The following is a 25,181-nucleotide window of genomic DNA, read 5'->3' as shown; positions in this document are numbered from 1 at the left end:
GATTTTGTCACAAATTTATTAGATTTTCTTTTGTTATTGGTTCTTATGTGTTTGGTTTTATTTGTAATATGAATACATATGTTTTTTTGGTTGTACATATTATTATGCTTTTGAGGTTATGTTGGGAATATTTAAAATATGTATTTGACACGTGCATTAAATTGTTTTGGAAATTGCTTTTATGTTGTAGTTTATGGTGTCGATGGGTGTTAAGGGATTTTAATGGTATGTATTAGAGGTGGTAATAATAATGGGAGATTTCCATAATAGGTTCAAATGGTCAAAAGTTTTGGAGCAGGGGTTTTAAAGGCGGGTGATTTAAAACTAACCGATCTTATGTTTAAACTACAGTACACAAATTGGGAATTATATATTGTGGTACTTTGAAATAAAACTTGTCTTAAAATGTCCTACACCCGGAAGACATAGCTTAAGAGCTACTTAATGTTAGCTTTGGTAGTACTTTTAAAAAATGTACCTGAAAAAGTACCAATACTGAACTAAAGCTATTCAGTTTTTTAGACAACCAAATTTTAGTTTCAATACTATTTCTTAACACAGTCATATATCAGTCTAAAACCTAAATTTGTATTGGGTGTATGACTTAAAAATAAGTACTGGATTTACAATTTTTCGAAAACACCAGTGATTTTTTGATTTCTACAAGACCATGCAAATCATTATAAGTTGTCCGACTTCTTTTTTTTCAGAACCGTATCTATTATTCAGACAAATCTCCAACAAACCGAAATTTTTAAATTTTAATCGATGTATAGATTTTTGGATTTTCATTATCTTAAAAAAAATAAAATAATTTGTGGTGTTAACTCACTTTTGAGGCTCTCTGTATAAGTCATTTCGAAGGGTACATATCTGTCATTATTCTCACTTAGTCATTCAACATTATACTGTTTTTTTTGTTTGGTCTTAGAAAATGTCGAATTTTGTACCAACAAAGCGTTTTGCTTTACTTCCTTAAAATTACCGCTGAAATGTGGTGAATGTGTTTCATCGGCTTTAACGTGCGGGAGATTGTTTGGGCGGTTCAGAAGTGGTGATGATTTGACACGGAAGTCTAAGATCGCCCAGGCTAGCAAAAAATGTTTGATGAGCAGGAATTGAAGGTATCACTCCATGAAGAAAAATGGACTTTGCTTAAATCCACAAAAACAGCCTGTTAGTTCATAACAAAACATTGAAACCAAATATTGAACATGATATTAAAAGCAACAACAAAAAAATTGCGATTGTTCAATCAGCTAAAAATCTTGGACTAGTATTTAATAATAATCTCTCCTGGTCTACCACATCCAATCACTTGTTGCCCAAACGTATTTGAAACAAAGGACACTTTGGACAACTCAATTCTATACACCGTTAAGAATAAGAATTTTAATTGCATGGATATGGGTGCGAACTATTTGCAAACTGTGACTCAGTGAGCAAAACAAAACTCAACGTCCTGTTTTACAACATAACCAGATATGTTTACGGATAACCAGATATGTCCTCTTTCACAAAATTGCTTTTTGGTGTATCTTTTGACAACTTACTTAAAATAAGAGTTCTCATATTTCTGCATAAAATCATATACACTCAACAACCAGAATATATATTCCGTCTTCTACGTTTTCGAAGGTCCCCCAGGGGAAAGAATATAATCATACCCCGCCATCGTAAGATAGTGTCCGAATGGCAGTTTGGAACTTACTTCCACATATCCAACAAATAAACAGCAACGCTATGCATTTTAAGAAGTTTTTGTATATTTTTTTTGTAACTAATTGTTTTTAATTAATTATTTTAAATTTAAATTGTTCACACTCCACTTTATGTTAAGTTTTTCTTTTTTTTATAACATCCATATCCACATATAAATTCCTGTACTATAATTATAAGACTTGTCTTGCTGTATAGGAAACCAATAAATTAATAAAATAAAAAATATAGATGGGAGCTACTCAAGCAGCAATTTCAAAAAGTTTGCGAGCAGCAGGATTCATCCAAAAGCAGGAAAATTGGGTACCATACGAAATGAAGCCTTGAGATCTTGAAAGACGATTTGGCCTATCCTAAATGTTGTTTGAAGGCTATAAAAGAAAATCATTTTTGCACCGAATCATTAGTTGCGATGAAAAATAGATCCTTTACGATAATTCGAACCGTAGGAGATCGTATGGATCCATTACGATAACCTGACGCCCGACCAACCAGCCGTGTTGACACCAAAGGCAAATATCCATCAAGCTAAGGCAATTCTCTGTATTTGATGGGAGCAAGAGGGTCCTATCTATTATGAACTACTGAAATCTGACCAGACCATCACAGATAACCTGTACCGAATGTAACTGTTTCATTTGAATAGAGCATTGACGGAAAAACGCACAGAATATGCGGCAAGAAATGGAACTGTAATACACGGCTCGGCCACTTGTTGCAATACCTGTTAAAAATTATGTAGAATGAAGTGGTTGGGCTTTATAGTACATACCGTGCCCCATCCGACTACTGTTTGTGTCTTTCGATGCAGAAAGTTCTCTTTGGGAAACGCTTCACTTTGGAACAGAGTATCTGATATTGACTTGATTCGCTCTTGGCCTGTAAAGATGAGCAGTTCTTTTGGCTCGGAATCCATATGCTGCCAGAAAGATGGGAAAATGTCATATCTAACAATGGCTAATACCTTGAATAAATTTATATTGTTTAAATGTTTCAAAATAAAAGCTAAAAACTTGAAAATATCCCTCATTTTTAAGTCATACATCCAATATTTAAGCCTTTCATACGAAATTGTGTACTCACTAAAGGAGATCTACCTATTCTAAACCTTACCTATTATTAATTTATCAAAGAACAACATTTTATTTAATGTAAATATAACGATTTTGTAATAAAAGTAATATTTAAAAGGAATTTTATAATTATAATAAAAAAAAAAATCTGTCTCACTTTGTAATTTATTCCGTTTTGATAGTGAATTAATAATTATTAAGACTTTTATCCTTATTTAATGACAAATCTATAATTCTCAATATCTCTGGCTGATATTTTCAATCAAACTTAATTCAAATTGTTTTTATGGCATAGCAATATTTTCACATTTAGTCATCTTAGGTATTATGCTGTGATGAAGGCAAAAAAATCTGTGTAATTTTTTTGTCCTTTAGCAGACAAGGAAAAGGTCCTGAGTTTCTCTCATTTCTTTATGAGTGTTTTGCATTTATTAGTATTGTATGAGTATTAATATTATAGACTGTTTGTTATTACTTTCCAAATAAAAAGAAATGAAAAAGTAAAATAAAGTAACTTTACATTTAGTCTTCTTATTTAAGGGGGGGAGCAATATTTGTATGGATAAATATGAATGTAGGGAGGAGTGAGCTGTTGAATGGTTGGGTGTGTTGATATTAATTTCCATTTCTATTGAACAATATTATCATTTATTTTTCCTTTTCTACTGTGTCTGGCTTTGGTTGTCGGTAGAAGTATTTGTTTCTGAATTTTTCCCTTAAGGCTTTATACTAATTTGTGTTTATTATACATAGAATCTTGTATACTTATGGGTTTTTTTTGTCGCTTAGAGACTTCTTTACTTTCCCTTTTTAACTTGAGTTTCCTGTTGTACAGGCACAGAGGCTTGTTGTTTATTGACAGTATTATTGTTGGCTGCATTGAAATTTGGTGGGGTCCGTCCTTTGGGGTGTATGGGTAGTAAGCAGAATTATTAATATATGTATTATGTATTTATACTGACTGGCTGGAAATGTTTTCATAGGTCGCTCTCTAAGCAGATGGAGAATTTAGATACTGTATAAAAACAGAAAGGTAAATAACAAAATATGACTTAAGTGTGGGCGTCAATACAAGGATATAAAGCAGACAAACGCTACAACAAATCCATACACTTGTACTTACATTTATTTTAATTTACATATTTTTATTTGTATTTAATTCAAATTACATAAATATGACATTAGGAAAAACACATTTCCTTGGTGAACTTTAACCACATCAAATGCTGAAGAAGTATTACGTAGTGAATATAACGCCAATTTCAATTTATTCGTAGTAGTAATGAAGGAATAAAATCAATTTATAATCTTGAATATCAGGAATAACCAATTAAGGTAAATGTGTCTCAAAATAGAAGAAACTGGAAGGGGTGGGATAGATATTGCTATAAGTGTTATTTGATTCCTATGCTTATATCAGTCACAATATTTATATAACAAACACGTGTAGTTATGTAAAGGAATTTTGTGTGACGAAAATAAGAATTTGGGTATGTATTTATAAATGAGGAGCCGCAAAACAAAAGGTACTTTTTTAAAATTTAAAAATTTTGGGAAATTGATTTTTTTCTAGAAGAAAGCCAATATTATAAAAAATACAAAAAAATCAATTTGTAAAAAAATTCGAAAAAGTACCTTTTGTTCTGCTGCCCCTCAAATATAATCGAGTTTCAGTTAACTCTTTTTAATGAGTCCATATAAAGAATTGGCTGGCTTTCTCATTATTTTTGGAATTATACAAATAACAAAACAAGGGAATCCAATCGAGTGACTAAATTCAGTTCGCTTTGTTCTTCCTTTGAGGAAAAAATCATAAAATTTACCATTTTATATTGGTATATCTAAACAATTATATTAACATCCCTAAAATATGCTTTACATCCTTAAGGTATGCTTTCTATTTTACCCTGTTGCTGATACAACTCTGAGTTTTAACAAAATTATCATTATTATTTATAATCCCATATAATTTTTACAACACAGACTCAATAAATTTAAATATTAAATAAATAAATAATTTTATTTTGTTTCCATATCAATAAGCCAAATAAACAGATAAACACAAGACATATAAAATTACTGCTTACCAAAAAAAAAATTCTACACTAAAAACAAAAAATTTTAATTAATTTTTTGCACTTCGCCTTCTATATATAGAGCAATCAAATACCACATTTATATTTCAATTGCATTGAAATAAGAAATAAAAAAAGAAACACCAACAAAATGCGTTGAAATGTTAACAGGAAAAGCAGCAGTATAACAAAAAAATTAAATATACACGCTTCATTGTGAAAATATACACCCTGCCGGTTTTCAACGACTTTTAACAGCATTCAACAACTATCATCAAGTTTTTTATTGATATTTTTTTTTTATAAAAAAAAACCGTAAAAAATATTATAATATTCATACATATGTATGAAACACAACATGCTCCAATTAATTAATCAACATGTTAATAGAATATACCAAAAGGAAAATAAAATATTTTTATTATGCCCAGCTGGAATTTGCATTAAATATGAAGAAGTCATAAGAACTGTGAGAATAATTGGGAGTTATAATTCGTTTTATGAAAGTTTTTGGAGGAAGAGGGTGGTAGACAAATGATGACTTAAGGACATGTGTGATTTTGTAGTGTTAGGCATAAAAACAGCTTAACTCCATATATCATTCATTGTTATGGTAGGCTTTTCTTGGGAAATTAGTTACAAGTGTGATTTTTTTAAAACTATTATAATTTCCTACTGAGCCTTTCTTTGACTCTTGATTTAGGCAGAAGTATCATACTGTGATTATATATCAATGGTCCAACACCTAAACAGCTTGGATTTAACATGGTTTTGTAATTTCGAAATTAGTTCAGTTGTATTTTTTGTAAAGTAACAACAACAATTCAACTACTAATTAATAAATTAAATTCATATCAGTATTAACTTTGAAGAGATTTTCAATTATCTCTTAGGGAAATTTGTGTCAATAGATTACAACGCTCTAGCCATTTGAACGAGTCATTTGATCATTATGCTAACAAATTACGACTAATGCATTTAACTCCAACGTTCGTACCATTATTTAAATATCAAAAACATATTTTCGTTTAATATCACGACATAACCAAGAGCGATAAAAGGTGTGACCTCGAAGGCCATATTAAGGTGATTAGTTCTAAATATTAAGAATACACCACTATGGGATAAAAGACCCGTGTCTCCCGGTTTTGCCCAAAATCATGCACTCTTTTATTGGCCCCCAAAGATATGGGGCCTCGGTGTAATTTTTGCAAAAAATTATAATTTTCTCAGGCTTGCAAAAACTTCGGAATTTTGATTTACTCTCTGAGGCAAAGTTGTAGCCCTTGTCATAAAGAACAAAAATTGTGAACATATAAAATCAAAAAAGCGTCATCTTCAAGATCAAAATCGCAAAAAAACTTTAAAATATTCGAAATAATTTTTTTTAAAGCTGCCTAAAAGTATGCTTTTGTTTATAAAACTTTAATTTTTTCTTTATGATAAGGGCCTCAGAGACTAAATCAAAATTCCAAACTGTTTGCAAGATATGAGACATAGAAAATGATCACTTTTTTGCAAAAGTGACACCGAGGCCCCATAACTTTGGGGGTCCATGAAAAAAGTGCATGACTTTGGGCAACACTTGGTCCTTTATTACGTACTGGTGTACGTATATGGTTATATTTCCATGACTTAAAAAATTACACACAGTGTAATACAAATGAGATGTTTCAAATTTTGATTCCGGATACCAGATTTTTGGGTTAATAGTGGGGCCTCGTGCGCTTTCATATGGTCGGAATTCGTTATCAACTTTAATCAGAATTCGCTCGACAATACTGTAACTTATACAGTCATATTTATAATCACAATTTAGTTACCAATATTTGGTTTTAATACAGTCATATTTTAGGTTCAATCGCTGGGGTTTTTATAGTCATATTTTAGCTTGAATCAATATAGTCATATATTTGCTTCTTTAATCTTAGTACTTTAATAGTCATATTGTGGTATTTATACAGTCATATTTGTGTTTCAATTATTCACCTTTATACAGTCCTATATTAGCTTCAATCGATGTGGCCTTTATCCGCATTTCTATACAGTCATATTTCAGCTTCAACCGTAGAAGACATGGGTTAATATTATACGGTTTGACTACAATTTTCAGCGTGAATGTACAGCAATTTTTTTATTTATTATTTCTTAATTTCTTAAATAAATAATGTAATTTCTTAAATAATAATGTAAATTTAAAATTTTCGTGTTTTTTCACTTGCAGGTTTATACATGTCAAGCCAGTAATGGTCATGTGGTGGCAGCTTTAACCAAAAAAGTAATATTGGACATGAATTGTAAGTAACAATTAATTAAACTGTTAACAAATAATAAAAAATATATATATCAAGCATAATGGAAAAAACATAATTTAATTAAATAGTTAAAGCAAACATAACTAATGTATATTTTTCAGCTATAAAAGAAAACTGCTACTGACACTTTAAACTTAAATTTTGAAAAGCATACTTTCAAGGCTACAATTTATTTGTGTTATTTCTTAAAGTAGAGAATACAATCAATCAAATAATTGCGGTTTTTATTAAATACTTAAGTTTCTGATTTAATAACTTTGGAAATGCAAGGGTTTTTCCAAGCTTTTTCTTAATTAAAAGAGGTATTTTTATTGTGGCTCAAGTTTTTTTTAGTATAGTATATTTTTAGGATTTAAATTAAATACATAACCGTAATTTCTTTGTCTCTCTCTAGCACACAATTATAATATTCCTAGACACACCATTATTACACTTGCCAACAAATAATTTAAAACTAATTTTCGTGCTTCAAAGTTTTGCCATAATTTTTCATTATTTTTTTTTTCTTTCTATAATGTCACATTCGTTTGTCCTTTATTACTGTTATTAATAATATAAAATGTCTTGTTGTTATTTTGACTTAAGAAAGTATGGAATAAAAAAATATTAAAATGAAAAGAAAAATACATATTTAAAATTCATTATGCAAATATCCTGTGCTGTGCTGTCCTTGTACCAAATGCATATTGTTTGTACTTATAATGTAATTTTTCATCAAGAAATTAAATAAAACAATAATGTTAAGAAAAAAAAATGAAAGAAAACTACATGGAACATTTATGCATAAGAAGAAAATAATGTTAAAGTGAAGGTTAAATATGTCAGGGTAATCATTTTTCTTATTATGAAGAATATTAATTACTTTTTGTGTGCATAAGAAAATCAATCAATCAAGTGAAAAGGAAAACAACTAAAAGCTAACATACAAGATGTTAATGCTAAAAAGTGATTGTTTTCCGGGGCATTAAAACATCCTACAAGTAAGCTAATATTTACTAAACACTTAATAATTGTTAGAATTGTAAGATTAGATTTTGTCTTGGATTTATCGGATGTCGAAGATTGTTGAAGTGGTGAAAGCTTTTAATGGTTTCAAATAAGATTTAAACAAACAGGCTAAAGGAAAATAGCTTTCAAATATTGTCAATATTGGTTACAGCTACAGTTTATATTTTGGACATTTTACTTAATCAGGTCTCCAGTCAACAGGCTAATTGCAGTCGTAATCCAGCTTCAATCGAAGGTCTTTAGATAGTCATATTTCAATCGTAGAAATTAAGACAGTTTTATATCAGTCATATAAAGTCATGTTTTAGCTTCAATCGTATGTCTTTATACCGCTATATTTAAGATTCAATTGTCATATTTTAGCTTCAATCATTATATTTAACCTTCACTTATAGGCCCTTCTATAGCCATATTTCAGCTTCAATACAGTCATATTTTAGATTCAATCGTTGGTCAGTATACAGTCATACTATAGTTTCAATCACACATCTTTATACAGTCATATTTCGGCTTCAATTGTAAGACTTAATACTGTCATATTTTACCTCCAATGATTCGTCTTTATATAGTCATATTTTAGCATCTATCGTAGGTTTTGATGCAATCCTATTTTGAGTTAATTAAATTAGGATACAACGACAACATGTGGAAAACATCGCTAATTTGAACATTTATTTCAAACAAAATATCAGCCACTCATCCAGAACGCTACATACGACATGATAACAGTTTTAATGATTTTTTAAGCCATAAACATTCTAGCAAGAAACACATTGTAGCAACATAAACAAGTGTCAATACCAATTAAGAGAATATTCGAGCTTTTTAATTAGCTTTAGCTTTCATAACACAACAATAATTGGCTTGCAATTTTTAGCATGGAAACCTTTATCCGCAGCAGCATCAACACCATAGCCACCCTATTCATGTAGCCACACCATGAAAACATAGTCATTAAGTCTATTTTAAAAGAGGTCAAGATCAACACTTAATGAGCAAAGATTTCTTTTCAATTTTTTTTTCTGTTAAAGCTGTTAGTTTGTTGTTGTCCAGTAATGACAGCAGCAGCATCAAAAATAAATAATAATAATAATAATGAAAATGAAAATACAAATTAAACTAAGAAGAAAAGAGTATAAAAGAAGTTTTTCGACACTTAGCAAGAGTTTAAGCGAAACTCATTAACATGAGATTTTAACTTGTCATATTACAATGATGATACTGCTGCTGCTACTGATGTTGCTGATGATGATGAACAGCTAATTATTTTGATGACCAGCTGTGCTGTAAGTGAAATAAAAATAAACGAAAGAAAAAAAAAAAATAATAAAAGAAATCAAACAATAAAGCCAGCAAGTTTAAGTAAAATATACATACAAAAAGCTGTTGAATTCAGCTAAAACTCATAATAGATATTTAGGCACATGCAGACATATTATTATAATCTCTAATACAAAACCACAAAATAAAACATGAAAGCCAAATATGAAATAAAGAATCTTTAAGATCTTCATATTAAAATGATTTCGACATTATAAAAGAAATTGTTTTAAAAAAAAAAAAATTATTTAAAATGTGAGGCATTTGGACTTTTGCTTACCAAATCCATCTTATGCTAAACATCTGCTTATGAAATTTATAAAACAAACGTTTTGTAGTTATTCCATAATACATAATAATAAGTAATAATAATAAAATCAAAGTATAACTTTAGGCGTTTAACAATTATACTAAACTGCTGGCTGGCTGCTCACTTGTCTTGTTTTGTTTTCTTCCCACCCCTGCCCCTATGAAATTTAATTTAAATTAAATTATTTAAATCCATGTTGGCTGTCCACTGAATTAAATTTCTTTTTCGAAAATTAATTACACTCTTCCTTTTGGCTATAAAAACTTTTCATTTCCATGTTTATTTATTTTTTTTATTTTTCATTTCTCTACATTCTTTATTTCCTTTTCGGCATATTCTTATACGGCTTACCTTTGTTGCGCGCTGGGTAATTAAAACTGAAAAGTAAATGTTTTAATTTCTTTGTGGTACTACTCATAAATGTTGGTGTTCGAGGGAAAATGAGGGAATGAAGTAGAACAAGCTAAAAAAAGAAGCTAAAACCTCTTAAAGTATAGAGCATACTTTATGGCAAAGAAGCCAAATGTTAGACATTTACAATTTAGTGACTTTTTAGCTAGGCCAATAACCCATCAGTTTTATTATGATTGCGTGTTAGAATTGAATAAGAATACGGCTAGAAAAAAATGCCAAAAATAACATTTAAGGTACTTAGACATAGTTGTTTATATTTAGTATAAAATGTAAAAAGAAAATAGCATAATTTTTAGCACAGCAACAATTAGCAAATTAATAGTGTTGAATGAAGTTGAAAATAATATAATGGGATATTAAATTTGTTGGCCAAAAATTAAGACATTTCTTAATTTGTATCAAAACCATCAATAATATAAAAAAACATACTTTGGGGTTATTTAATTGATTTCCCTGCAGCCTGTAAATAGGCTATATTTTTCATGAAATATTTTTTCAGATTAGTTGTGTCATAGATTTGCTTTAATCGTGGATCTTTATACAGTGATAATTTATCTTCAATCATATGGGTTCATACATTTATATTTCGACTTAATCGTTGGTCTATATGCAGTCCTATTCTAGCTTCAGTAATGTTCTTTATATAATTACATTTGACCTCCAATCGTGAATTCTCCAGTTAAATTTTAGCTTCAATCATAAATCTTTATAGAGTCATATTTTGGCTTCAATTCTTGGTCTTTATTCAGTCACATTTGAGCTTCAATTCTTGGTATTTATACTGTCATATATTAGCTTAATTTGTAGATTTCAGAAAACCATATTTTAGCTTCTTAGGTTGGCCAATCATAGGTCTGTAGAAAGCCATATATTAGCTTCAATCACATGCATTTATACAGCCATATTTTGGCTTCAATCATAGGTCTTTCTACAGTCATATATGAGCATTAAAAGTAGGACTTTATAAAGTCATAATTTTAAAATTCCCGGTGTTTCAATTACGAGATGTTTTCAAAACGACATATTCCTACTAATTATGTCCAGCTCAATATTCTACTTAAAATTTTATTCTGACACAATTATTTATCACTGTAATTGACCTAATTAACAAACAATGAATTGTTAACAATTTTAATATTTCATGAGCTAACAATACAATGTAAAAAATTTGGCAACAGCTAAGGCTTAAAATCCTTTTATAAATCCCCCTCCCCCTAAAAGTAGGCCACATAAATCCTCATGGCAGGCAATACAGTTTTCATTCATTCATTTAATTTGTAAACAATTCTAGTAATTTCATGTTTAAACATGAACTCAGTTACAAAGTGGCAAAAGAGATAAAAAAAACTATACATACACACATAGCAAAAGAGAATTTTAAGCAAATAATACAGCCATTGCCTAAAAGTAGGCCACCAGTTTAATACATACATAAAATATGTAAAATACAGACAAAAAGTGGGACACATTTTCTATCTCCAACAAAAAATAGAAAAAAAAGTTAAAAACACAGCATAATTTTTGGCCACAAACTGAATTTTAATTTTATGTAACAAATGACACCATAATTTTTGCTACACATTTCAAATATTTCAAATTCAAGGCCATTTTTAACCTGCAACCCTCACAGAGTTTTAAACAATTTTTAGGTTTTTGTGTTAAAGGTTGTAATTTAAAATTCCTAGAATTTAATTTTATGCTATTGCCACAAGTTTTTTTTTTGCTTTTCTTTTTTTTATGAATTTATTATTACTTTTGCTTCAACATTTTTCCATTTTTCTTTTTTTTTGTGTGTGAAAAGAGAGGTATTTGGTGTTTTCGCTTTGCTGTATACACAAGTATACTCTTTGATAATGATTTCTTTTGCACCAATTACTTTAAATACCCATTAATTTAAATTATTTACAGGCGACTAAACAAAAGCCTAAGTTTTTTTTTATATGTTTGTATGTGAATTTATATATTTTCATTTCCATATAGGAATATAGAAAAATCCATGTGTTAAATTACCAGCCATATAATTGCCTTTGACAATCCGATAATATATATGAATTTAGGTATTTTATTATGTGCAACGGGTTTTGTGTTTATGTTGTTATATATTTATAAAGGTAGAAATAGAGAAAGTATTTAATAAAGTAATTTTGTTATTTTGCATAAAATAAATACATATGTAAACATTTCCCTATAATTTATGTGTTTTGTTAAAAGTAACAAGCAAATAATTGGAAAATGCCTAAAAATATACCATGTAATTTAAATATATTTTTACAAGCCTAAATATAGACTATGAAATGTTTGTTTAAAATATTTGTATGTACATTGTACATACAAATGTTTATGTTGAAATTAAAACAATTTTTCATTAGAAATTTATATGCAAGTAAACAATTTTAATTTATTTAAAATTGTAATATTTACAAATATTTCCTGGTAGGAATTTTCAGGTAAAAGTTACATATGACTAGGTTATTTTTCTGTAAATTGTGATAATCTTACAATATTTCAAATATTTGTTTATTTATGAAATAAGTTTTAAACAGCATTAAAAACCAAGAGTTTTCTAAGATTTAAGGGCGATTTTCAAAAACAAAATGTTAATTTTTCTAGCATTTTTTCTAGATCACTCTTAGATTTTTCCTAAGCCATATTTAAGCATTTATAGAAGATAATATTACCGTCATATTTTAGCTTCAAACGTAGGTGATTATGTGGTCATATTCTAGCATATTTTGGCTTCATAAAATTTTGTAAAAATTAGCGAATTCACTTAACTGTGAATAAATTCGAAAAGAATCCAGCGATTTTTCCGATCGATACCTCAGTTTGTTCCCATTACATGTAGCTTTACGATAGAGTAATAAATCTGAACAATTTCGTCCGTTTTCGATTTTTCATGATTTTTTCAAAACAAAAAACTTTTCTATTTTCATATAAAAAATATATTTTTTGCATAAATTTTTTATTATAACTCCGAAACAACTGAACTAATTGAAACGCAATATATACATGAAAATTTATACTTAGCATGGGGAAAATGGTTTCAATATTTAATCAATCGAAAGAAGAACATGAACTACTCAATTTTATGCATATCAAGCGAAAAACTAAAATGTGGTGAAAATGAGCGAATTCACTTAATTGTGAATAAATTCAAAAATAATCAATAGATTTTTATGAGTAATATCCCATTTTGTTCCTATTACATGTGGCTTTGCGATAAAGCAATAAATCTTAACAATTTCTGCCGTTTTATATTTTTCATGATTTTTTTAAAACAAAAAAATTTGCTATTCTCACGTTAAAAATACATTTTTTGTTTCAATTTGTCAATATAACTCCGAAACTACTGAGCCGATTGAAACGCAGTATATAAGTAAAAATTTGTACATTGTTTGGGGAAAATGTTTTCAAAATTTAATTATTCGAAAGATGAACACTAACTACTCAATTTTATGTATATCAAACAAATAACTAAAATTTTGTGAAAATGAGCGAATTCACTTAATTGTGAATAAATTCAAAAAGAATCAATAGATTTTTATGAGTAATATCTCATTTTGTTCCAATTACATGTGGCTTTACGATAAAGCAATAAGTCTTAACAATCCTACCGTTATCGATTTTTCATGATTTTTTTAAAACAAAAAATTTGATATTCTCATGTAAAAAAACATTTTTTGTTTCAATTTGTCAATATAACTCCGAAACTACTGAGCCGATTGAAACGCTATATATACATGAAAATTTGTACTTAGCATGGGGAAAACATTTTCAAAATTCAATCAATCGAAATAAGAACATTGACCACTCAATTTTATGCATATCAAGCGAAAAACTAAAATTTTGTGAAAATGAGCGAATTAATTCGAAATGAATCAATCAATTTTTATGACTAATATCTCGTTTTATTGCATTTTATGTGGCTTTATGATAAAGCAATAAATCTAAACAATTTCTGCCTTTTTCTATTTTTCATGATTTTTTTAAAAGAAAAAAATTTGCTATTCTTAATTAAAAAATATATTTTTTGCTTTAATTTGTTATTATAACTCCGAAACTACTGAGCCGATTGAAACGCAATATATATATGAACATTTTTACATCATTCAATCAAAAGAAGAACACTAACTACTCAATTTTATGTATATCACGCAAAAAACTAAGATTTTGTGAAAATGAGCGAATTCACTTAATTGTGAATAAATTCGAAAAAAATCCATAAATTTTTATGATTGATATCTCATTTTATTCCTATTATATGTGGCTCTACGATTACGTAATAAATCTGAACAATTTCGACCGTTTTGGATTTTTCATGATTTTTTTAAAACAAAAAAATTAGCTATTCTCACGTAAAAATATATTTTTTGTTTCAATTTGTCAATATAACTCCGAAGCTACTAAGCCAATTGAGAAACAATACAAAAAAAATACAAAATTTAATTGAATAGAATTTAAAATTTAGACCATATTTGTACTACTTTAACCACAATACATCAAAATTGTGTAGTGGTTTAAAAAGCCTCTAAAATTTTTTCGATTGTGTTGCCCTGTGTTATAGATCTCTATACAGTCATATTTTACCTTTAATTATATGACTTTATCCCTCCAAGGTACATACCACAAACCGTTCACTCACCGGTCCATCATCGTTATATTCCTAACGATCGATAACTCATTTTGTTAAAAAGCCTTTACATTCTATATTTATATCCTTTTTAAGCCTCCCACACAATTGCAAATATTTGTCTTATTTAAAAAGGACATTAAACAATTTGCTACTAAGAACATTTCAAAAGTCCAAAGGCACTTTATGAGTCATAAAGTAAAAGAAAAAAGCTTACTGCTATTTGAAAAAAATTTAAGTAAAAAAAAATAAAATGACAAGAAAAATTATTAAGGATAATAAAGTTTAATAAGATTAACTTCCGAAAACAAAAGCAATAAAACAAAAATCTACTTTAAAGCCAAGATATTTACAATACATTAAACCAAATATCTTTATTTAAAAAAAAATAAGGATAAAAAAAGAAAAATACTTAAAAAAAAAGTAAAGATTAAGTAATAAAAAAAGGGTAGTTATTGTAATTACAAGAAATTTGTCAATTTTACACATTTAGTAAAAAAAACCCTTAATATATAGACAAAGCAATTTTTGTTTAAATACAACACACAAAAAATTAATTTGCTGTAAGGAAATTCAATTTGTTTTATTATTTTTTTTGCAGATTTCTTAAAATAAAGCGTGTTTGTTTTAAGCTGTTGCAAACAATAGCTTATAATTAATATTTTTCGAAATAAATTATTATGTTCAAACGACAACAAAGAGAAATAAACCAAAAAAAAAATATATAAAAAAAACAAACAACACAAAACATAAAAATAAACTGCATAAACTTTACGAGCATTTATCACCCTTTTGGATATGCTATACATTTTTTTATTATTTACTAAACTGGCATTGTATTGTAATTTATTGTAAAGAGGGTTGGGTTGAGCAGGTTTTTACAAGCGAATGAGTGTGTGTGTTGTATATTTTTAGTGGCAACAACAATACTTACACGTTTTAGCAATTACAATAGTGACAAGTCTTTAGGTCTTTTGCCACCAAAAAAAAGGAGAAAAGTAACAACAACAATAACATGTAGTTAAATAAAACACGTGCCTTAATAATTACGGTGTTTTGCAGTTTATTTTCTTTACAACATCATTTATATATGAATGGATGTAGGTATGTATGTAAGGATGTGTGTGATTACTATACTTAAACTTCCTTTTTAAAACAGTTTCCTAACAATAGCTATTGTCCTGGTACGACTATAACTTTCCCTATTGTGCTCCTTTCAAAACACATACATTTACTTACGAGTGCATGTATTCAAGTTTTGACTCCCACACATGCTGCTGTCTACATATGTATATATGTATGTTTACATCCCTTCGCCTGTTTTCATTGTTAATTGTTTGGGACATCATAAAGTTTATAACTTTATTTTTGTTTTTTTGGTGATTTTATTATTTAATTTTTGTTACCCCCTGCCCACCCCTTGTTGGCTAAATTTATTAGATTTTTCTCTTTTATATTTCAATTACTATTATTATCATTGTCATCCTCATGTTCATGTTCATGCTAGCGAACCTCTTCTTGTATGCCACACAAAAAACTGTGTGTCAGTGCATTTTAGTTTATGAACCAGCAAAAGCAAATCACCCTTAATAATTTATTAAAAAGGAAATGAGTTAATGAACTTCTTGTTCAACATCATGTTTTCCAGACACTTAATGCACTGTGCACATTATTGTTGTATAATAAGTACCAGAATTCTTAATTTGAACACGGACTCACACATACATATATACATATTTACTTGTAATATGATAAATTAAGTTGTTTGGTGGTGTTATGCGGTCTATAATTCCCACAAAATCAGCTTTTGTTTGTGTAGTGTCGTTAAAAGGTTGATGGAAACGTGTAAGTTTACTGATGATGTTGATGATGATGAGTTGAAAATAGTAAATGTCATTTAAAGGTTTGTAGTTTTATTTATTATTTACACGTAATAATATACGGTACGCTTGTAATGACATTGCCAAATCCTTTAAATTACTGAGAATCATTACTTATTTACACTTCTTACTCTTAAAAAAATTCAAGTGAAATTTGATTAAGAAAATAAATAAAAAAAATAATAATGTGGTGTGGTTTTCTTTTGTGGCTTTTAGACCTCACAACAATGCTTCTGAGGGGTCTTTAAGGTCCTTCCTCATAAAATAAATTCGCATACTCCTTTACTACTCAATTTTATGTATATCAAACAAAAAACTAAAATTTTGTTAAAATGAGCTAATTCACTTAATTGTGAATAAATTTGAAAATAATAAATCGATTTCTATGCTCGATATCTCATTTCCTTGCTATTATATGTGGCTATGCGATAAATCAATTAATCTGAACATTATCTGCCGTTTTTGATTTTTCATGATTTTTATAAAACAAAAAATGCTATTTTCACGTAAAAAAAAATGTTGTTGCTTCAATTTATTATTATAACTCCGAAACTACGGAGCCGACTGAAATTAAATATATATATGAAAATTTGTACATGGCATGGGGAAAATCTTTTCATAATTCAATCAATCGAAAGAAGAACATTAACTACTAAATTTCATGTATATCAAACAAAAAACTAAAATCTTTTGGAAATGAGCGAATTCACTTAATTTTGAATAAATTCAAAAATAATCAATCGATGTCTATGCTCGATATATCATTTCGTTGCTATTGTATGTGGCTTTGCGATAAAGTAATTAATCTGAACTATTTCTGCCGTTTTTAATTTTTCATGATTTTTTAAAACAAAAAGTTTTGCTATTTTCACGTAAAATATAAATTTGTTGCTTCAATTTATTATTATAACTCCGAAACTGCTGAGCCAATTGAAACGCAATATATTTATGAAGATTTGTACATAGCATGGGGAAAACGTTTTCATAATTCAATCAATCGAAAGAAGAACATTAACTACTAAATTTCATGTATATAAAACAAAAACTTAAAATTTTCTGAAAATGAGCGAATTCACTTAATTGTGAATAATTTCGAAAGGAATCAATCGATTTTTATGACCTATATCTCATTTTATTTCTGTTACAAGTGGCTTTGAGATACATTATTAGATCTGAACAATTTCTGCCGTTTTCGATTTTTCATGATTTTTTTAAAACAAAAAGAAATTGCTATGTTCATGTAGAAAATATATTTTCTGCTTCAATTTCTTATTATAACTTCGAAACTATTGAGCCGATGGAAACATAATATATGTATGAAAAATTGATCATAGCACGGGGAAAATTTTTTTTAAAATTAAGTCATTCGAAAGAAGAACATTAACTACTCAATTCTATGTATATCAAACAAAAAACTAAAATTTTGTGAAAATGAGCGAATTCACTTAATTTTGAATAAATTGGAAAAGGATTAATCGATTTTTATGATCATTATTTCATTTTGTTCCTATTATATGTTTCTTTGCAAATCTGATCATTTTCTGCAGTTTTCGATTTTTCATGATTTTTTAAAACATAAAAAATTGCTATTTTCACCAAAAAAATATATTTTTTGCTTAAATTTGTTCTTATAACTCCGAAACTACTGAGCCTATTGGAATGCAATATATAAATGGATTAAAGGTTATGTAAATCCCAACTTTTTTAAGTTTATTGTAATAACATGGGCTGAACTCTTTTTGAGTTATTAATAATTATGTATAGAGACGTCTAAAAAAATTTATAATTTTACTTAGAAATTTTTAATAAAAAATTTGGACCACATTTGTGCTACTGGAACCACAATATATCAAAATTGTGTAGTGGTTTAAAAAGCCTTTACATTTTTTTCGATTTTGTTGCCTTGTTTTATTTGCATTTTCGTTCGTACATATGTTTGCATTGGCATAAAATAAATGTTGCCTACTTTTAAGGTTTAACTTCGTAACCTATTTCACAGCCACAAAGACAAATGAGTTTTTATGTTTTTTGTTTTAGGTTTTTTTGTTGTTGGATTCTTCTTTGAAACCACAAAGTATATAAAGTACTATCATTACAACAAACTGACTGGCTAACTGACTTGGCTTTACTCTGACTTAAACATTTTAATTTGTAGTCAGCAACTCTTTATTTTAAACAAATATGTATGTATGTACTTACATACATATGTAAACACAGTTTAAAAACATTTTTCAAGATTTTTCATTAATGATAAAAATTTTACCCAAAAAAAGTAAGAAATTTTAATGTAAATTTTCCCAAGCAAAAGGTTATAACTGACTTAAAGCTAAATAAAAGGAAAGGAAATATATATAAAAAAAACAATTTATTTTTAGCATAGGAAAGAAAAATTTAACAAGAGTTCAAAGGTTTTTTTAAATATATTATTACTATTTGTGCAAAAAAAAAATGTAGGAAAAACATATGTATGTAAAAAACATAAAATGTGGATGTATGCATGTAAATCATTTCTACAAAGGTAAATTCATTATTTGTACTGGTTGAAAGAAACTGAAATGTAAGATACAAAAAGATTAACACAGATTAAAAGATAAGAAATAAATAAAAAAAAACAAAAAGAGAGATACTGCACAAAACAGCTCAAATGAAAGTAGTTTGTTTGTGAAAAAATGCAATAAAATAAAAGGAGGAAATGTAAAGAAATTAACCAAAGGAAGAAAACTAAACATACAAAAGAAAAGCAAATCATTTAAATGCCATTTCATTAAATTCTTTATATGTTTTTTTTCTCTTTTATACTTTTAGTACCCCCTTTAAGTCTGCTACTGCAGGGTTTAAATCATGCCTTAGTAGCGGGTACCAGAACTCATGTCACTTGTACAGCCGTGGGAGCTAGACCAGCACCTCAGATTTTATGGTCCAAAGGAGGACAACAGCTTAAAGGTGCTACACAATCGGTAAGTTTTATGTTAACAGTATAACAAAAAATCTCTACTAATGAGTTTTCTTTTTTTCCAGACTTCCACCGATGGCAATACCACGGTTTCTGAGTTGCTTTTAATACCCGTACCCGAAGATAATGAACGTCAAGTACAGTGCTCTATATCCCTTAATCCCAGCATGACCTCACAGCATTTACCCGAAGGTCATACTACTATAACGACGGTAATGGGTAATGGCAATACCGGTTTATTTTTGAAAGACTCTAGAGTATTAAATGTCACACGTAAGTATTTGTTTTATAGTATAGTTTTACTTGCTTATTTGTTTGGAAATTATTGTAAGCATTTAGGCGCTTGTGTTTAGTTTTTTTTTATGTTTCTTTATATCGATAATAATATTTTTGTTTTTTTTCTTGTTATTTATGTTTAGATGCTCCCATTGTTGCTTTGAGTCTGGGTGCTCCTTTGGATCCAAATAATTTGCTTAAAGGTTCTGATGTCTATTTGGATTGTGAGGTTAAGGCGAATCCGGGCATTACCAAAGTGGAGTGGTATCATAATGTAAGTATATTTTTCAATTTCTATTAACAGTGGAAAAATAGGTTTTCGTTAAAGTCAATTAATAACAATTGTTTAATGAGTTTAAGGAGAAGATTAGATTGTTTTCATTACTATATTTTCCAGATAAAATGGAGTAAAAAATTTAGTTTCAAGATAATTGCTTAAATATTCAAAAAGTACCAAAGCATTTCATATAGTTAAATTTAAATAAATCAAAATGTGTGTTAGATATCATCGACATTTTTTATTCATATGAAAGTCTTGTCAATGTCATTATGTATGCAATATAACATCGTTCTAATGTTTGCGACAGCTTCTCTGGGTGGCGCGCACCAGATATGTTCAATTTTTTTTTAATTTCCCGACCTTTTTTGATCCTCGGGAATCGGGAAATTTTTTTCTACATTCCCGGGTACCCGGCTATTCCCGAAATTTATAATGATACTGTAAATAAGGAATATTATAGCCAAATTTCATATAAAAACTTGGTGTTATAATTTATTAAATATCAGAGCTTCGAATTAAATAATAAAATTTGAGCTTAATTCACTAAACTCTTAAGCCGTAATTAAAGAATGTCAGCCTTTTATTCCTTAAATTCATTCCTAATATTTAATTTTTTAGATTCATTCCAAAGCCTTTGTTTAAACTGAATTAATTTTGAAGTTAACAGAATTTATTCAAACTTTGAATGATTAAATTTTTGTTAAATCAAATCATTTACAAAATTAATTGAAAAAATTGTCTTAAGCCTTTTTGTACTAGATTTGAATTGAAGAAAAATTTAATAAATTTATGAAGCTATTTTGTTATGGATTTGAAGAAGAAATTTAAAGAAATTATTATGATTCAATAAGAAATAAATTCTATAAATAATGAATTCACTTTTTAAATTTTCTTACGAAAAACCCCAAATAAATAATAATAATAATAATAATAAGCGGTCTATTATTGCCAAAATATAAGCAATAAACTGTAAAAACTTTCCACTGTTTTTTGGTTAAAAAAAATAGAGTTCTAACTTGTTTTTAATTCCCGGGATTCCCTACTAAAAATCCCGGGAATCGACTAAAATTCCTGGGAAATTTGTACCGGGATAAAAACCCTAATTCTAGTGCATAAATCAAGCAGAATTTGATCGATGGCATGGTTATGTTAGCTTAGAGGACCGCTGTGTTTTGCGGTTTATTCGCATAGAGCTGCGACTTAAGAAAAGCACACAATATTGGTGGCTGGTTCACATCACCTCCACGTGAGATGACCATGACCTCAAATCGCACAAGTGGAATGGCCAATGTAGTATGAGCTGCATGGTACCGCCATCCTGTTGAAACCACATGCCATTGGTGTCCATATCATGCAATTCAGGCCCGCATGAATTATTTTTATCATCGACCTAGAGCGTTCTCCGTTGACATTGATGGCTTGGCCAATGCCGTTCTCAAAGAAATACGAACCGATTATGCCACCAGCCTAAAATCCACACCAAACTGTGACTTTTTCGGAGTGCATTGATGCTCTTGGAACTAATGTGAATTGATATCGTTCCAAATTCGACGATTTTGTACGTTAACGTATCAATTCATCCAAAAGGGGCCATATCGTTGAAGATGATTTTTATATGAAAATTAGCGAAACTAAGCACCCATTTTAATGAAACAATACATAGTAATTTGGAAAAATAAACTAAATAAATGACAGTCAATTCAACAGATGTAGCTTCAATAATATATATGGCCGCAATCAACTGTCAAAGTTCGGAAGTTTCTAATAATTTTGTTTCCATAATTATTTCTTTAAATATACAAAAATTACATAAAAGTACCATTTGTTAAAGATAATAAAGTGAGGCCTAGATTATCCGTGATTCGATTAACCGGCAACATCAATTATCCGGGAAAGAAAAAGAAAATATTTTTGGATCAATTTCAACTTTTTTGCATCGATTAACCGTAATTAACTCTATTATCCTGGATTATAAGCAACATTTTTTTTCGATTATTTTTGAACAATCAAACACAATGTGAATAAAAACAGGGGAATTCCCTCGACTTTTAAAGTTTTGTGTAGAAAGTGATGCTGTTATTGGCTTTCAATGTTTCCTGAAAGTGAATGAAAAGGCTAAAATATTCCACTCAAAATTAAACAAAAAAAAAACGATATGGAATTCACAACCTTAATTCTGCAGGAGAAAATTATTATATAGCTGCCACAATTTTTGTGGAATAATTAAATGAATTCATATCAATGGAAAAATTCAACAATGAAAACATTATTGTGAAATTTTTCCCACCAAATGTGATGTCTTTGATCTATCCGATGGATCAGGAGGCAATATGGAGCTTTAAATGTCATTATGGAAGAACTCTAGTGTAAAAACTAGTTACGTCAATCAACAGAGAAGAATTTAAGAAAGCACTGTTCTCAACTAACAACGCTTGGAACGCTATTACTTTTGCAGTTTTGAGAAATGCGTAGAATAACTTACTCTGCCCAGAAAATGAAGGGGTGTAGGCATATGTCCGAAATTTAAGTAAATCCTTAAATAATTTTATTATTACTGATATAATTATGTACTTACAACAATATGTTTTAAAAAACTACTCAAAATTGGTAGTCAATTAACCGGGAAAATTGATTATACAGAATCCTTCCGGTCCCGACCAATACGGATAATCGAGGTCCCACTGTATTTAAAAAAAAAATCAACAAAAAAAACTTCCACTATATATTTGCCATTAAAAACAGACTTCTGTTATGTAAAATATCCAATATTTAAAAATTTCGTGTTTTCACCTGGAAACACATAAATTGTGTAAAATAATAATTTCTTGGTAAAATTCTTTTCATCTTTTTATACAGCAATTATTCAATAATAAAGCCATCTACATCATAAACAAATAAATTGATTTCTAAGTAATGCAGCATATTGTTAGGCTGTCATATTAATGGAAGCTTTTTTAAAAGAAAATAATTTAAAAAGAATTCTTGTCTTGTTAATTTCCACCAATAAACTTAACTACCAAACAGGTCCTTACAAATAGCATGAAAGAGACAGAAATGAACTGACAAGCTTAGCACAAATTAATATAAATATATTTACATTGGAATTTAATTAAGATTAGTTTGTTGTATATATAAACTTCAGTTAAGTTTCCAAGAATTTTAATTAATAGAGTTCATATTAATTTGTATATATTTATTAAATGCTGCATACCATAAGGCTTTTTTTTAATTAAATATGAAGTAGTGAAAAATATAATATTATAACCCAGCAAAAACACGGGGAATATTGTAATAATGTAACAAAAAATCAATCAAACTTTTTTGCATTGTGTTTTAACTTACTTTTTAAAGCTTTTGTAATCTGTTTGAATTGTTTTTGCTTTCTACATTATTTTATAATTTTCCGCTGTTATAGTTTTTATATTTTTATTTGTAAATATTTTTTTTTTAAATTTATGTTTATTTAGCAGCATTTTGAAATATAATATTTATTTCCTCTTATTTTTGTGCTTAAATACATAATAATGTTATTACAGATTTGTTTTATCATTTTCTTTTTTGTCGTAGCAAAGTGGCACAGTGATTTGTTTATATAAAGCGAATGTGTTAAAATATAAAAAATATGAAATTTGGTAAATGGTTTTATATCGGGCCAGGAACTCATATTCCTCTCATATATTCTCAAATTGAAAAGTGTAATATTTTCCATAAAATAATAAAAACTAGCAAGAATTATTGTTTGTGAAAACTTCCTATCCAAATTTGCTATCGAAGGTAAAATAATAGAGATATTGGTGACTTTTAGTTAAATTTGAACTATTTTTTTTTTTCATGCTAAATTGTTGGGGTACTTTAAAATAAAATTCTTAATAAATGTGAAATTAACCTTAGGCTATCTTTTGTTATGTCTTATTTCTGACTTTCTGGTTGAATTTTTCGTTTTGTTGTATTCAGAGACTTATAGTAAAATTTCACTGACAATATTTTTGCGGAATATTTTAAACCCTTAAATCCCTGTTTTAATGGTGTTATTTGCTCTTTTTTAAAAGAAGGACAAAAAAGACCCATGCCTTGAGGATTTAGAGGGTTAACATATTCTACAAAAATGTTCTCCGTAACATTTTACACAAATTTGTTGAACACAGTTTAACCTAAAATGCAAGGAACACATGGTTTCTTATGCCGATTAACAATAAGAATGTGCCAGAGTTGGGAAACTTTAACCCCCCCCCCCCTCAAATGAAATTCAGACGTAAACTTTGAAAACGCCGATACGGACCCCAAAGTCCGATGAGACCAAATAGTGTAATCAACTGATTTACTTTACTGATTTATATTCAGATTAGAGATGCTAATCGGGACTGATTTTTGAAAATCCCGGGGATCGGGATTTGGTAAAGAATCCCAAAATCCCGACCCGGGGTTTCGGGATTTTCGGGAAATCTAAAATCCCGAAAATTATAAGAAAGAGACTTACAGAATTATTTATTTAGCAATTAATTTTTATTAGACACTAAAAATCATACTATTGCATCTATGGTTTCGTCTGCCATTCTGGAGCGAATTTTGTTTCCGACATATGCTGCTGCCGAAAAACATCCTTCATATTGGCAAAATCGTTTGCAAATACTTATAACAAATCTGCAAGTATTTTCCTCTTGTTGCTTCAGAAATAAAGTTATCTATTTCTTTTACAAGTTGCAAATCTACATTATAACTAGGTTTCATTATTGTTATTTGGGTTTTTTACGTTTATTAATAATATCTTTTAGCCTTTGAGCTAAATCTGAGATAAAATCAATTTCGTTTGAAGAGGATTTAAATTTAATTTTTTTAGATAACTTACAAAAAAATGTGAAGAATTGATTTTCCAGAGCCCTACTCTAGAAAAACCAAAACTAGCGCTTTCCTTTATTAACTATGTTATA

The 25,181-nt window shown here is 28.5% G+C and overlaps 1 protein-coding gene across 1 annotated transcript in view; it reads left to right on the top strand.

Annotated features, from left to right (window-relative positions):
- The window catches only part of side-V (sidestep V), a 238,967-nt gene that overhangs the window by 154,588 nt on the left and 59,198 nt on the right, over positions 1-25,181 (top strand). Inside the window, exons 5-8 of the mRNA XM_065513915.1 lie at positions 7,092-7,164; positions 19,550-19,701; positions 19,763-19,970; positions 20,117-20,247. Of these exons, the coding sequence (XP_065369987.1) occupies positions 7,092-7,164; positions 19,550-19,701; positions 19,763-19,970; positions 20,117-20,247 (564 nt within the window). The remainder of the gene's footprint in view (positions 1-7,091; positions 7,165-19,549; positions 19,702-19,762; positions 19,971-20,116; positions 20,248-25,181) is intronic.

The sequence above is a fragment of the Calliphora vicina genome, chromosome 5 (genome assembly GCF_958450345.1).
Source record: "Calliphora vicina chromosome 5, idCalVici1.1, whole genome shotgun sequence".
Classification (NCBI taxonomy): domain Eukaryota; kingdom Metazoa; phylum Arthropoda; class Insecta; order Diptera; family Calliphoridae; genus Calliphora; species Calliphora vicina.
This window is presented reverse-complemented; position numbering and strand designations above follow the sequence as displayed.